The sequence below is a fragment of the Mesoplodon densirostris genome, chromosome 19 (assembly GCF_025265405.1).
Source record: "Mesoplodon densirostris isolate mMesDen1 chromosome 19, mMesDen1 primary haplotype, whole genome shotgun sequence".
Taxonomy (NCBI): Eukaryota; Metazoa; Chordata; class Mammalia; order Artiodactyla; family Ziphiidae; genus Mesoplodon; species Mesoplodon densirostris.
The window spans coordinates 37,313,163-37,327,512 of NC_082679.1; the positions used below are offsets into that span (position 1 = coordinate 37,313,163).

Here is a 14,350-nt window from a genome sequence, read left to right on the forward strand (position 1 = left end):
ATTCCCAGAATGCCTCATTTCCCGTGTTTCTCCACCGCTATCTAATAGGAAGTACCAAAGCAAAGGGAGGCGGACCCCATACCCGACTTACCAATGGGAGCTCCAGATATTGTGGCCATCCCAGCAGCGATTGGATCGATGTTGCTCGGTCGGGAAGGCCACCGCCTCTCTACTTCCTGCCGCCAGAGGCTCCGGCTGCACTTCCGGCGTGCGTACGCCTCCTCAGGCGCTTTCTTGTTAATGGCGGGCGGCGGCTACTGAGTGGGACGCGGTTAACGGCTGTCCGCACAGGGAACGTCTCCCTGCCTCTCCTTTTCCACTTGCCTCTAGTGCCCGAGCTCGCCAGCATGTCCGTGGTGCCGCCCAATCGCTCGCAGACCGGCTGGCCCCGCGGGGTCAACCAGTTCGGCAACAAGTACATCCAGCAGACCAAGCCCCTCACCCTGGAGCGCACCATCAACCTGTAAGTGCGGCCTGGCCTTCGCGCGCTGTCCTGTCGGCATCCCTTTCGTCGTGAGCGCCCCTAAAGACTCCAGTCCTCTCCTTCTGGCGCGCCCTCGGGGGACTCCGCTTCTTCGACCTCCAGCACCACGGGGCTAGAGTCCTAGTTGAGAGGGTTTTCCCTTTTGTGGAAAGATGGCTTGTTCCCATGCCCCTGCATTCAGTCATTGTAGGAAAACCCCGTTTGCTGTGAACTCATTTTTTCCTCACCTCTCCGGAGATAAGCGGCCGCAAACCGTGGTGTTTATCCTTCAGCATCGCGTGTATGGTATCGTTTTGTGTGTTTTTATTTGGCATGAGTGGTATAACGTAGCATCGCTTTTGCAGTTTTCGCTTTGCTCTAATAGTAAGCTTTCGAGATCTAGCTATAATGCGCAGGTTTAGTGTTTTTCCTCTGTTGCTTTATTGCGTTTCAGCTCCTGAATACACATTTTATTCGTCTGCTCAGGGCTATCTGGCTTCCCCCTATGCATTCACGTGTCTTCCCTGCCGCAGCGACAGCATCCAAGAGCCCAGGAGGGCCCAGCTTGGGAGGGGGCTGGGACTTTCTTTGTGGTTGGGCTTTCAGACCGTGGCGAGGACCAAAATGTAGCTCCAGAGATCCCATTGCGGGTTGCGTTTATTTTCAGCATCTTTCTGTTTAAGCTCTTCAAGCCATTGCATTTCGAAGCCACTCTCAAAAGTAACCTCGCTGTGACAGGGAATTGACATTCGGGCTGTGTCTTGCTCAAGAAATTATCAGTGTGCTTTTTTTTTTTTTTTTTTTTAATCACCTCTGAAAGTTTGTGAGGCACCGTGGTGCTGACCCTAATGGAAGAAAACGGCCAGTTTATGCTGGTCAGTATTTAAAGGGTGCAAGGATTTACTGATACTGGTGTTTTGGTAGGACACTTTAGGTGTTTCTCTATTTTATATTCAAATAAATGAACTTTCTTTCCTCAAAAGCGATTTGAGGGCTTCCCTGGTGGCGCAGTGGTTGAGAGTCCGCCTGCCGATGCAGGGGACACGGGTTCGTGCCCCGATCCCGGAAGATCCCACATGCCGCGGAGCGGCTGGGCCCGCGAGCCATGGCCGCGGACCCTGTGTGTCCGGAGCCTGTGCTCCGCAACGGGAGAGGCCACAGCAGTGAGAGGCCCGCGTACAGCACAAAAAAAAAAAAAAAAAAAAAAAAAGCGATTTGAAATTGAAAAGATGGTTATTGTTGTTTTATTTGACAAAACAGGTACTGGAAATTTAGGTAATAAAAACGTTGGGTTTATGAAATCTGGAACTAGTAGATAGTATACAAGTTAATATCTTTAGCTATTACACTAACATAATAGCATTTTAATTTTCTATGATGTCTTTAGAAAAATCCTCATAATATTCCCGTGAAATGGGAAAGGCTAAATCTTCTTCTAAAAAATGTGAAAGCACAGCTTCTAGATTACTTTCACTGGTAATTAGAACTAGGACTCACAATTTTCCCTTGATTTACCTTGATTATTGGATCAATTTGCATCAAGCCATTATATGGAACTAACGGTGAAAATGTTTTAATTTTTGCTCCATTAAAGTTATGGGTTAATGGATTTGCAGTACTTTCCCTCTCCTATATAAAAACAGTATTCAGAAATGATTGTGTTGCGAACTCAGTTCACATAGGTGAGTAATGGTCTGAATTGAAAACAAGTTCTCTCTTCTCCAATATATTTTATTAGGAAGTATTGTATGAGATATTGCATGAATGCTTACTTTGTAGCCGGCACCGGGAATAATGCTGGGTATACAGTGGTGAGGAAGTAAGGTGTAGTCCCTGATTTACAAAGCTCACAGTATGATGGGAATACTACAGATGTGTCTGGGCTGGCACTCTCATTTCACAGCTGAAAATTCTTACATTTCATCTTGATGGCATCTCGTGATGGGAGAGCTGGCTTTTACAGTAGAGGTGTGTTATAGCTGTCTTCAATTCTTTGTAACTCAGGTTGTGAGAACTAAATGTTAATATATATAAAGCATTTTCTTTTTAATTGCAGGGCACACAGTGCTGTATGGGATTGCTGCTGCTAGTGATGAAGATGTTAGATTTAGCATTGAGTCTGCTGGGGAGATTCTTAAAATCTTTAAAGCATCTTGGAAATAGTTCATTTTAGTTATTTTAGAGCTGCTTCACTTATGCCTAGAATTTGGCTTCTGGGATTAAAGTAATTTTTAAAGTTTTGGTAACCTTGGTTTGTTCCCCTTTCAAGAATAACTAAGTGGATTAGTTACACTGTTGTTGATTTCTAATGCAAGGTGTTTTGGTAGACTAAATGCATTGGGGACAGACAAGTGTGGCCAAAGCATTCTTACTCAAAGGCTTATAACCAAAGGCTTCTTATTGTAAGTCTTATGATCGAGGGGTTACAAGGTAGTACCTGTGATGAAATATAAATATGAGTTTTTAAACTATCTTTAAGGAAAAAATCTTACTAGACAAGAAGAAAACTGTCTTCAGTATAAGTCGTATTTTGAATTCTTGATAAAGGAGAAGAGAATATTCAGATTACATCTAGTGGGCAGAAGATTCAAATGAGGGGAAAGGAAGAATAAGGATACTGAATAGAATAAATGCAGAAGGTTAAAAGGCTTAGAAGGGAAAGAAAAGTTCATCTGAAGAAGAAAGGTATGAGAAAAGTCTGAAGATAGTTGACTGGGAGAAATAGAAAATAACTGGGGAGATGATGGAAAGTGGTGGCTCAGCTTGTAGAAAAAGAGAGATTAGCCATTAGCACCCATAATTAATAGAATTTATGATTAGATTAGTAGAGGAACTCTAGGGCACATTAGCCAGGTTGGCAGTGTTAGTGTAGCATCCATGATCTAAAACCAGTTATTCAGATACCCACTCCTCTAAGCATTTAAGGGCTTTAAGGATACTGTCATCTGTGCTTGAAAGTTCAAGTATGAAGTAGCAGCTTGATCTAATGAAAACTCTGGCCTTAGAGTCCAAAGAGCTAGATTCTGGTCTCCGCTGTCTTATTAACTAGTTGTTTAACTTTGGACATATCCTATTGTCTCTGAGTGTAATATATAAACTTTTTACCATGGTTTCCTTATATGTGATTGGTATCTGTCCTGGTAAATTAATGTTCTACAGTTCTTTGATGTTTGTCTTTGGATCACAGGTACCCTCTTACCAATTACACTTTTGGTACAAAAGAGCCCCTCTATGAGAAGGACAGCTCCGTTGCAGCCAGATTTCAGCGCATGAGGGAGGAATTTGATAAAATTGGCATGAGGAGGACTGTAGAAGGGGTTTTGATTGTCCATGAGCACCGGCTACCCCATGTATTACTGCTACAGCTGGGAACAACTTTCTTTAAACTGTAAGTGTCATTGGAAATTAACAACTTTTAATAGGATTGCTGTTCTCCGCAGCTTTGGAATACAGTTTTAGCTTTTAGTCATTTATCTCAACAAACACTGCTGTTAATGGAGTGTTTAGAAAGAGAAACTCAAAAGCATTTTTTTCTCCAGTGCAGTGCTCATTTATTGCCTAAGTACAAATCTGCATGTTTCTGTGTATTGTTGATGTTAGTGACTGAGCTTGATAGGAGCCCTATGAAACAAATGAGTCTAAGTTCAATTTCTAGGTGTCTTTGTAGCATTACTAAGAACAATTGATATTATTTCCTGCTTAGGATGAATAGTGTTTCCTATTCTTAAAATGGGTTACATTTTTATAGATAATTGTTTAGTTTCCTCATTTAAGCTCATAAATCTCTCAATACGTGTTTAGTCCACCACTATTTGACCAGATTGTACCAAAAAGAGAGTTCTCAAATACCTAGTTTGGAAATTTTGAAAAATGCCCCATTCTTCAGATCTAGAGAATGTGGGTCCACTGCTTTCTGGGCGTTTCTCGACTCCATTATCACCAGATAACGTCCAGAGAGAAAAGAGTGGGATGGACTGGTTTCCAGCAAATATGTGATGTTTATGTTGTGGTACCTATTTTGTTTATTTAAAACTAGGGTTTGTGTACTGTTAGCCTGGCGACTTAACATTATGAATTCAATTTTCTAGCACATTCTCCCCCTCCATTTGACATTAGTTTGCTTTGATTGCCTTATCATGTGATACTGAAATGTGTTATGCAGTTACTTGATAGAAATAACTATTATTGTGTTCTTCCTGTTATCCCAAAATTGTATTAAGTTGAAAGCTGAAATTCTTAACCTTTATACAGACCTGGTGGTGAGCTTAACCCAGGAGAAGATGAAGTTGAAGGACTAAAACGCTTAATGACAGAGGTATTTTTCTATTTAACCACTTTGACAGTTTCATTAATGCTCATTTAAATACCATCAGCTTAATGCATAATCAGGTTTTTTGTCTTGAAAAGGATGAGTTTTAACTATTTAGTTTTCAATAAATAAAACTTAAACCTGAGAGTGTTAGTACAATGTTTATTTTCTGCAAGTTGAACTTATACTTACTTTATCTTAACATTATTTTACATTAATATTGTAGATACAGCAATAATGGTTAATAAAACAACATTTACTGAGTACTGGCTGCTAAGCACTTTACGTGCTTTACACGCGATAATTCCTTTACTCATCATAACAGCACTAGGAAGTGGGTACTATTATTAATCCTGTTTTACTGATAAGGAAATTAGAGCACAGAGAGTTCAAGTAACTTGCTTGATGTTATACAACTAGTGTGTTGTGAAGCTGGAGATTTGAATGCAGATAGTTTTATTCCAGAGGAGGTGTCAATAGAATTTTGACAAGGGAATGATTTCTGTTATATACCTGTTTTCATTTTTGCCCATATCTTTTAGGCTTTGCCCAAGTTGTGCTACTTCTTAGAAGTTGTTCTAATGTCTGCCTCTAAAGACTTGGGGCCAAATGCATATAGATGCTGGAGGTTTTTGAGATTGTAAGCTGTTTTCATTATTAAATATTTTTCTTTTTTAGCATGCAATCCCCCCACCCGCTTAGTTACAAAACTAATACATATCTGTACAACAGCCTTGGCAGATACAGAAAGTAGGAGAGACAAAACTAAAATCATCTGTAATTCTACCACTTTGACCTATTGGTTTGTCTTTTTCGTATTTTTTTTTTTTTTTTTTTTTTTTTTGCGGTATGCGGGCCTCTCACTGTTGTGGCCTCTCCCGTTGCGGAGCACAGGCTCCAGATGCGCAGGCCCAGCGGCCATGGCTCACGGGCCCAGCCGCTCCGCGGCATATGGGATCCTCCCAGACTGGGGCACGAACCCGTATCCCCTGCATCGGCAGGCGGACTCTCAACCACTGCGCCACCAGGGAGGCCCTCTTTTTCGTATTTTTTAAATGCATTACAACTCTTAAATATTGTGCTGCATTTGGACTTTCATTTACATATGGTAGATTGAACCTACCTGCTTACCTCAGCTTTTTCTCAGAACTCTACCGACAAGTAGTAAAGGGGTTATAGAAAGATAAGAATCCAGTAGGATTGAGGGAGTGCGAAATGAGATAGCAGCAAGAAAAAACTGTTAGAAGCTAGAAGGCAGATGAGCAAATCATAACTGACTTAGCCAGAACCTCAGCCCAGCCGAAGGGCAAGTCCAGGACCCAGCACTGTAGAACACCAGAAAGGCCAAGGAATTGGGGGTGCCTAGTGCCAGTGAAATAGGGGGCATGTACGGACTGAAAACTGAATTGACTGGCAGTCTGTATAGGATTATTTATATACCTAGATCATCTTCCCCACTCTGTACATTTAGGCAAAGACTGGCTGCTGATTAATTCTCTGTAGAGACTGAATCAGAAAACACTAAACAATGAAAAAGTTGAGGAGGCAGGGAGAATACATGAAAGTTTACATCCTGAATAGGGAGACTTATAGACTTCTAGCAGTTTAATGGAGGGACATTCTACAAAATACCTAACTAGTACTCCTCACAACTGTCAAGGTTATAAAAAATAAGGAAAGTTTGAGAAACTGTCACAGTCTAGAGGAGCCTGAGGAGAAATGCAAATATAATGTGATATCCTAGATGGGATTCTGGAACTGAAAAAAGGACATTAGATAAAAACTAAGGTCATCTGATTAAAATACAGACTTCAGTTAATAAGGAGGTATCAGTATTGGTTCATCAGTTGTGGCAAATGTGCTGTCCTTATGTAAGATGTTAAAAGTAGGGAAAACTGGGTATGGGATATATGGGAAGTCTCTGTACCATCTTTTCAACTTTTCTGTAAATGTAAAACTGAGATAAACTGTCTATTTAAAAACAAGAATGCTTTTAAAAATAGAGGCAAATATTGGGGGAAAACAGCTAAGAGTTGAAAGTTATAGCCAGTGGGAATGGTGAAGTGGGACAGGGAACTGTTCTTTCTCATTACGAATTTTTGACCAATTAAAATATATAGAATATAGCTTTGATTAAAATAACCTTAATCTTATGTTATACATATTTATAGAAATGAAAATTGTGAATTTTGCACACTTATTTCTATAGGTTGGTTAGATGGGTGATTTACAAAAGCTACAGTTGATTCTAGAAAAAACTATGCTATTGGCTGGTGTAGGTAATTGATCACCTTTGGTTTTCCATGCATAGCAAGGGCAGAGACCAGATGTGTTGGTCCTCCATGGTTATGTTGATGCTAGACTGCTAATTTTGAACTAATAGTGTGTCTTGGGCAGAGTGACACAGATAATAAATAATAAACAAATTACAAAAGGAAATCCATGTGGGAGGCATATTAGCCATTAGTCTCCATTAGGAGTGCTGCCAAAGATATTTTCTTCACTGAAGAAGGATATTCATGGCTATGTATATTTAGTTGTTTACTGGCTCTATCATTTCTTTTTGACAGATATTGGGTCGTCAAGATGGAGTCCTGCAAGACTGGGTTATTGATGACTGCATTGGTAACTGGTGGAGACCAAATTTTGAACCTCCTCAGGTTAGTGTTCCGTTACATTTGCTGGGCATTTGGGGAAGTAGGAAGCTGATTAATTCCAGCCATTTAAAAAGATCATAGTAGAATTTGACTTGAAATTTCCTTTCTTCCCTACTTAATTTAAATTTAAAAAGCCAAGCATTTTTTTCTTTTAAAGGAAAATTTCAAATATATACAAAAATAGAATAGTAAAAGTAAACAAACCTCATTACCTGTCATCCACCCTCAGCAGTTAGCAACTCATGGTCAAACTTCACCAACCCTATCCCTCCCCTGACTGCTCCATTCCTGCTGCCCTCATCTTGGGTTACTTTGAAGCAAATCCTAGATATAATTTCAGTTGTAAATATTTTAATGTGCATCTCTTAAAAAGTAAGGATCTTTTTAAAAACATAACCACAGTACTACCATTATCATGCTAAAAATAAATAATTTCATAATATCATTAAATGTGTAGTCACTGTTCACATATCCCTGATAGTTTCAAATTTTATTTTTATAATTTGTTTGAATTAGGATAGTCTCTTTTTAAAATATTTATTTATTTATTTATTTATTTTTGGCTGCGTTGGGTCTTCATCGTGGTGCGTGGGCTTCTCGTTGCAGTGGCTTCTCTTGTTGTGGAGCATGGGCTCTAGGCGCGTGGGCTTCAGTAGTTGCAGCACACGGTAGTTGTGGCTCACGGGCTCCAGGGTGCACCAGCTTCAGTAGTTGTGGCGCACAGGCTTAGTTGCTCTGCAGCATGTGGGATCTTCCTGGACCAGGGTTCGAACCTGTGTTCCCTGCATTGGCAGGTGGATTGTTAACCACTGCACCACCAGGGAAGTCCCTAGGATAGTCTCTTAAGTCTCTTTTTCTTCTGTAGGTTGGCTCCCTATCTTTCTTTTTTTCCTTGTAATTTATTTGCTAATGGAGACAGGCCATTTAAAGTCCTTAGTGTTTTCATTGCTGATTGCATTCCCCTGTTATCATTGAACACATAGCTTTTTCCTCTGTGTCCTATATAAATTGGTTAGTTAGATCACGAGACTGGATTTGGGTTCAGTTTTTTGCGAAGGGGGTACAAGGCTTGTAATAGGTGCTATATTATTTATCTATTGCTGTGTACGTATTTTCCCAAAACTTAGCAGCCTAAAACAACAGACATTTATTGTCTTAGTTTCTCAGGGTAAGGCATCTGGGAGCTGCTTAGCTGGGTGGTTCTGTCACCCAGCTAAATTATGGTCAAGTTCTTGGCCAGTATTGCATTATCTCAAGGCTGGACTGAGGCTGAATTATCTGATCCCAAGCTCACACATTTATTTGTTAGCATACCTCTCAGTTCCTCCTGGGCTGTTGGACTGAAGGCTTCAGTTCCTTGTTGGCTGCTGACCGAAGGCCTCCCTCAGTTGTTGTGAGAGCATCTCCATAGTGCAACTCCTAGTAAGACAGCTGGCGTCCCAGTCTGTTATAACCTAATCTTCGCAGTGACATACCATCACTTCATCACTTCTGCTGTATGCTATTGGTCACACAGACCAACATAGTACATTGTGGGAGGAGATACCATGAGACAGGGATCATTGAGGGTGATCTTGGAGCCTGGCTAACACAGGTGGTATTGTTTACTTCCATCAGGAATTTTCTAATGTCTGGTTGTTTCTTTTCATAATGTTAGTAGCTCATGGGTAATAGTTTCCTAAATCTATTAATTCATCAGGATTGTGTTCCTTATGTAAAGAAAAACTTGCCAATTATTTGTTACCCTGAGGTATAGTTTGTGTAGGAAAAAACAGATGTTTCTTTTCCTCTACCTACCAGTGTTCAGAAGAATGAGTTAATTTCTTAGCATCCTCCAAAGTCATGACTTTATTCAAAAAGAGAGTAAGACAAAGACTTGGGTGCAGGTAGTTTGTTTAGGATGTGATCCCAGGAAGCAGCAGAGTGCAGGGAAAGGGAGACCAGAAGCAGCAGATGTTTGTTTGTTTGTTTTTTTAAAAAACGGTACATAATTGATCTTATTATAGCTGTGGGTAGCTGGATTGATCCTGCTAAGGACCATGAGGGATGCACCTCAGAATTGTCTGTTGGAAGGATGGAAGGCCAGGGACTTCCATCCCCCATTGGATGAGGGTTGTAATAACTCCCTTGCACTTTCATGTTGAGACCTATCACTGGTTGAGAGAATTTCCAGGGCTTTGGAAATGCTTTGAGGCTGAAAAGCAAGAGTGTGATGTTGGAAGCAAGCAAGGGAGCTTTTTGACAGTTTAAAGCACAGCCTCCCTGAAATTTGAGGTGGGATGAGAAACCAATGAGAAGCACAAAAAGCATCTCTTTTGGTGACCTTTTAAAGTGTCGTTTGACCTAATGGGTTTCAATATATTTGATGTGTTTTAATCCATTGTAATGATTGATAATGTTACTAATGCTCAAATTTTCCTATCTTTGACTAACGCGAGCCTTAGTAAGTTGGATCCTGAATTCTTCTGACAAGGCTCTATGCCTTTGATAACTTCTTTGCATGATAAGATGTTCCAGGTCAAGAATTGCTCAAAATATTAGCCAAGCAGAAGACTGTTCTGTTTGTTGTCTTCTGACTCTGGTGTAGCTGCAGGATAGGAAGAGAACGTGCTGTGGAAGCTGGTGCTCATGCTCACTACCTGAGAATTGTCCTGGCGTTAGGAAAGTATAATTTCATCTGGAAGTAGTGAAGTTCCTGGTCCAAAGATAAATAGAACAATTATTATAAACTTTTTTTTGGTTTCTTGAACATTCCTTGATCTAACTGGAAAATGCTCAGTAATAATACCATTTTCCAGGCTACTTTTCTGAATACCCTCATTCACCTCCCCTACCACGGTTCTAGGACAGTTCTCTTAATTCACTGAACCCTAAGCTTGGCTCTGTTAGTATAAGATATGACATAAGGATTGTGTGTTTATTTAGTAAATTTAGGGTATTGGTTAGGTGTCAGTGGGAAAAGAGCATCACACCATGTCCCTGGTCTTTTTGTATAAAGTGCAGTTGGCTTAAACACCAAGATGAGGAATGGAAAACAAAGGCTTAAACGAAAAGGAACATATAGCGTCGAGTAGAAGAAAACTGGGGTAATGCTGGTCACTGGTTTGGCCATGGTTTGGGAACTTTTGTTGTATGTGAACCACAGGTCTCACTGTGCTGTTCAGGCTCTTCTCACTTCTTTGTCTCTGTTGCTGCCAATGTGCCTGGTTTTCATGATAGTGTAGGGTACCTCCAAAGTCTAGGATAACTGTCTTGATTCATTATACCCTAGGGATGGCTCTGGTACATAATTATTCTAGCCAGAGTACTGGTTGGGTGCCACTGGGACAGCATAGTGGGAAATAACATAGGCTTTTATAGTTAGATGAGAGTTGGATAGATTCAATTGAATCCTGGCATCGCTGCTTAGCTGTATCGTCATGGGAAAGATGCTTAGCCTCTCTGCACAAGTTCCTTACATAAAATGGGGGTGATAATACCTCCTTTTGGCAGCCACTGTTTTTATCCTCCTTTCCCATTATGCCTATTTTCAGCACTTTTTAATTCCCCTGCCCTCAAATACTCCAAAAGAAAAGTAGATTTTTCTGAATGTATTAAGGGGAGATGTAGGAGAGGTTTTCATTACACGCACACAGTAGAACAAAAAGAAATCTCTGTCTTAGACTTAAAAAATTCTCTGTGTTAAAATTCTTCTTTCTCAGGTAGCAACCTTCTCTCTCTGATTTCTTTTCATCCCTTTAAATTCTTCAAAATATTTTCTCATTTTTCACAAGCAGTTTGACTTTGTCCAGCTGACAAAGACGGCTCACCTGGTGTTCCTGCAGCATGTGTCCCATATGCATGTGTGGTTGTTGTGGGGAGGAATGTCCTGTTAAATACCTCACGGGCTGTATTTAAACTTTTAATATAGTAAACATGTCCACATCAAGATTCTAGAAAATTTAACTTAGTAATGATGTATTTTTAAAAGACAACTTTTATTAAAAACATCAGTATCAGACTTCATTGAGTTTAAACTTCTCAAGCAATAAATCCTATGTGTACACATTTAATTGTCTTGAACAGTTGAATGGTTTACTACTTGATATTTTATATTTATTAAAGCATTTATTTATTAGTACATCTGTTAGGTACCAGATCCTGGTAAAGGGAAGACTAGAAAGGATTCTTCTTCTCCAAGCAGTTTACAGTATATTGGGGAGTAAACATGTAAGAAATAAATGAAGCCATGGTATACATGTTAATATTGTGTTGGGGTTATGAGGAACTTGGTCTCAGAGGGCTGATATTTGAGCTTAATGTCTGAAACAGGAGAAGTTGGTCAGTGGAGGCATGGGAGGTATCAGGGATGTCTTGGCAACTACAAATTATTTTCTTGTTATTTTAGTATCCATATATTCCTGCACATATTACAAAACCTAAGGAACATAAGAAGTTGTTTTTGGTTCAGCTTCAAGAGAAGGGTAAGTTATTTTGTTTTTGAAGGCAGCCATCTAAAAACTTTTACAGTGTAATGTCAAGGATACTTCTACTTGTGTTTTCCCCAAGTTCCTTGAATTTGGGGATTTATCATTAAACTAAAAGCACATACCATTTTTATACAGAATTACCTAGTTTTTCTTGGATCTGCCAGTCATGTTACAGGGAAAAGTAAGTAACTAGAGCCTAGAATACCAGATTAAAGTATTTTTAATAACTGTTTAGCTGCTTGTATTGATTTTCACGTTGTGATAAACTGAAAATTTTAGGAGACAGAAGAATTGATTTTTTTTAATATAGTCTTTAGCTCTGTTGTGCATATTAACAAATAATTGCTCCATTTTTTGTTACTTTTAAAATGGAATTCAAAGTAAATTAGAAGCTCAGGGGTCTTCTCCCCCTTCTCCCAGGACCAGCACTCATAAGGTGCTCTTGGTTGTTAACAGCATAGATCTCTTTAGAGAGTCAGTTTCAAAGCTGTGACTATGAACTTCGCTTAAAAGACACAACCAAAGTGTGTTAATGAGAGTTATCTTTTTCCTCAAAAGTTTCTCAAATGTAAAATTGGTTATTACTTTACTAGTGAAGTAGAAGCAGTGATTATATAAGAAAATATAGAAAATGAATACTGTTTTATCTTATTTTAGCCTTGTTTGCAGTCCCTAAAAATTACAAGCTGGTAGCTGCACCACTTTTTGAACTGTATGACAATGCACCTGGATATGGACCCATCATTTCTAGTCTCCCCCAGCTTTTGAGCAGGTATGGAAAATTGGATGTTTTGTGGTTGATAAGTCTAAACTGCCAGACTTAAAAATAATCCAAGCCACTTGAGGAGGGACGGTTCATAAATTTTGGTCTTCAAGGAAACTAAGACAGTAGATGGATCCTTAGGTCTTGTGCAGATTAAGCCAAAGATTAAATATGACTGTGTCCTCAGACCCTAAGTTGCAGCATGACATTCTGGTATTTGTGCATCTCTTCTTCCCCAAATCTGGTATTCTCTACAGTTAAGTTTGAAGTCTTCATTCAAAGAAGAGATGGTAAAATAGTAGTCAGCAATGTATAATAAATATGAGGATAATAAATATGATAGGAGTTACATATATAAAAACGTGGAGAATTGAATCTCTAGGTGTAATACATATTCTCTTTCCATTTGGAAATCTATTCAGGCCCAAGTTGAGGCATGTGGGATTAAGTCCTGAATTTTTACATGGAATTTGATTTTTTTTTTTTTTAAGGCAGATAGAGTGATGAGAAATGTGTGTTGTTTTGTTTTTTAAATTGACTTGTACTGGTTGAGGTCCTTGAGTCAATCAGAATAACATAGTGGTTAATAATATGGATTCTACAGCCAGGGTTTGGATTTGAATTCCATCTTCATTGCCTCCTGGCAGTGTGACCTTTGACAAATTATTATACCTGTTTCTTTATCTGTAAATGGGGATGGTAGTCCCAGCTTCATAGAACTGTTGGGACTAAATGAAATAACACATATAAAGTGCTTAGAATAATGCCAGGCACCTGGTAAGTGCTTAATAAATGTTAGTTTAAAAACAATTTCAGTAGTGATTTTGGCCTTCTATGAAAGCCTGTTTAGTATGAAATTGGTCTTTCTATTTTGGCACAGAAATCAGACTTCATCTTTTGCTCTCTGCTTTGGTCTGCTGATGGGTTACACGTTGAAGTATGGGATATGTAAAAAGAGTCATATTATTCATTTATTTAAACACTACCTATCAGGTAACAGGAATTGTGCTGAGTGGTCAGAATACAATGAGGTTTAAAAACTTTTCCTTCCCTCAAGGAAAGTGGATAATTAATCAAATTTACACTCTTAAAAGTTTTTTAAATTGTAAGTATTCAGCGATACTGTTATTTAATGTGTAAGATGTGACAGGTGGAAGAAAAGGGTGTCTCTGTGTAGAAAATGCCCAAAATGTCAAGGGAGGGTTGAAATGTCCAAATAAATTTCTTTATCAAGTAAGGTAGAAACTATGTAAATAATACTGTTTTTAATAAAGATATTGTTCTTTTTAAAATTCAGGTTCAATTTTATATACAACTGAATTCCTGCGCAACAGAGAAGTAAGGGAAGCCGTCTCTGTGAGCACAGCTATACACAGTGTAGAATAAACATGCTAGAAAAGTTTTTTTGGTTTTATCTCTCCCCCAGTCCCTAAATGACCACCTACTTTCTGTTGTTTGAATAGTAAAGTTAATATGAAAAACTCAATTGTGGTGTAAACAAATGTGATAATGTTTAATTTACTTTTGGTTCTACTCATACTTTTTTGTACAACATTAAAGAAAGTGGACTTCTTTCTATTTGTTTTTTTGTTGTTGTTTTGTTTTTTAATTTCACATTAAACTTGTAAAATTCTTACAGGCAAGGATTGCTTTTCCCCTACTAAGCAGGTGAATGTTAAGAGACAATGA

General features: G+C 39.0%; 1 protein-coding gene across 1 annotated transcript; it reads left to right on the forward strand.

Annotated features, from left to right (window-relative positions):
- Positions 1-215: 215 nt before the first annotated feature.
- On the forward strand, positions 216-14,239 carry NUDT21 (nudix hydrolase 21). Its single transcript, XM_060084484.1, has 7 exons — positions 216-463; positions 3,651-3,851; positions 4,715-4,778; positions 7,343-7,432; positions 11,817-11,892; positions 12,556-12,670; positions 13,959-14,239. The coding sequence occupies exons 1-7, from the start codon at positions 348-350 to the stop codon at positions 13,978-13,980; spliced, it is 684 nt and encodes a 227-aa protein (XP_059940467.1). The 5' UTR covers positions 216-347; the 3' UTR covers positions 13,981-14,239.
- Positions 14,240-14,350: the final 111 nt, after the last annotated feature.

Bases quoted from the DNA above. Each gene is read 5' to 3' on its own strand.
- NUDT21 (XM_060084484.1), top strand. From the start codon at position 348: ATGTCCGTGGTGCCGCCCAATCGCTCGCAGACCGGCTGGCCCCGCGGG. The intron at 3,852-4,714 runs GTAAGTGTCATT...ACCTTTATACAG, and splicing joins GGAACAACTTTCTTTAAACT to ACCTGGTGGTGAGCTTAACC. The intron at 11,893-12,555 runs GTAAGTTATTTT...ATCTTATTTTAG, and splicing joins GGTTCAGCTTCAAGAGAAGG to CCTTGTTTGCAGTCCCTAAA.